This window comes from Trichinella spiralis, assembly GCF_000181795.1.
Source record: "Trichinella spiralis strain ISS 195 chromosome Unknown Scfld2397, whole genome shotgun sequence".
NCBI classification, from domain to species: domain Eukaryota; kingdom Metazoa; phylum Nematoda; class Enoplea; order Trichinellida; family Trichinellidae; genus Trichinella; species Trichinella spiralis.
The window spans coordinates 1-1,588 of NW_003529336.1; the positions used below are offsets into that span (position 1 = coordinate 1).

At 32.8% G+C, this 1,588-nt stretch overlaps 1 protein-coding gene across 1 annotated transcript; it reads right to left on the bottom strand.

Moving 5' to 3' along the window:
* Positions 1 to 880: 880 nt before the first annotated feature.
* Tsp_14350 (putative ribosomal L1 domain-containing protein 1) lies at positions 881 to 1,261 on the bottom strand (the record flags this gene model as incomplete). Its single annotated transcript, XM_003368486.1, has 2 exons — positions 881 to 1,036; positions 1,108 to 1,261. Coding segments are annotated over 2 exons (310 nt in total), but the record flags the coding sequence as incomplete, so codon positions are not given.
* Between the last annotated feature and the right edge of the window lie 327 nt (positions 1,262 to 1,588).

Genomic DNA, 1,588 nt, shown 5'->3' on the forward strand with positions numbered 1-1,588 from the left:
CACATACACACAGAGAAAAACAATGGAAATTTCTGTTTGTTTTTTTCTGGTTCAGCTTTTCGAATGATCACGTTTTGTTTTTCGGTATTTTCGAAATTGTCGTCCAACTCTTTTTGAACGCTTTTTCTTCTTCAACTCTTCATACCACAAACGAGTTGAACTATTATTTTTCGTAGTTTTCAATTTTCCCTCTTAATAATTGAAAATTTAAATGCAATAAAAAATAATTATTATTGGCAAATAAAAATAAAAATTGACAAGCTTTTTTACTTTTGTCAACAAACTCCACTCGTCCGTCTGCGTGAGAACGAACCTGAACATCACTAACAACGGTCGACAATTCGCCGACCACTGGCGGCGGTATGCGTCGGGGCCGTTTCGGAAATTGCACCAAATTCGCCGAAGCTACAGTTGAAAAAATGGAAAAAAAAACTTCCCCAAATATTTTTTTTTTTTTTCACCCCCCACATTGCATACCCGAAAGAAGCCGAAAACTGGGCAACGGGCGGGCAAATGATCAACCTACCAAATACATTCGTTCTGGACGTTCCGACAAAAGCTCCCGGGGAATGAAATTTGCCATTTTTCCCATAATTGCACGAAAATTGCCAACCAATTCATCACAACACTGACTGGTCAATCCAATTTTGCACTGACTACGAGATTGCATTAATGAAGAGCAAAAAATATATACATTTTATTAATTTTTTACAAAACTGACTATTTGTTAGAAAATTTCTCAACTATAATTTTGCACACGGACAATGATTTTTTGATCTGATCATTTATACCACTTTTGGTAATATCGACCATGATTGGTAATCTGAAAAAAATTAACAACAATTTAAATGAGCATTGTTGCTTGTGAATAATGTTTTTTTTACTTTTTCAAATCTTTGAACACTTTGCCGAGATGCTTGTTCACCGATGTCTGATTCAATCGATTGTCCATCAAAAATTTATCGTACGATTTGGCCAACTTTTTCTTCTGCTCGTATGTGTTGTATTCACGAATTAAATGACTGAACGATATCACCTGCAACAAATTGTGATTGACAATAAATGTGCACATTGGAAAAGAACCAAAAAAAAAAAAAACAAATTTACATAATCCACGTCGGTTACACCTTTTTCTTGGAGCATTTCTTTGAAATGTCGACTCCATTTGTCGTATTCATAATTGCGTCGATTGTCACTCAAGTCACGTACAATCAAACAAATCGAAACTGAAGATGGATCCACAAACGGATGTGGAAGTCGACTTCAAAAAAATAAAATAGTGTTTAAAAATAATTCTCATATTATAGTTTGATTATTTCCTCTTTTTTTTTGATTTCAACGTAACTAATACAATTGATAATAATGATGCATTTGAATATATCACTGCTACGAAAATGAAGATAAATTTAATTTAGAAAATAAATTTCCATCTGATAAATTTCATCATGCACAAATGATACGAGCTATTTTTCATTTATCAAATTCATATCTACTTATTATTTATGATCAATGTTCGTTGAATGTGAAATAAAATTCAGCAAATGCATTTCACATTTTCCAGTGTTCCATTAAACTTTCCAGTTTCTTA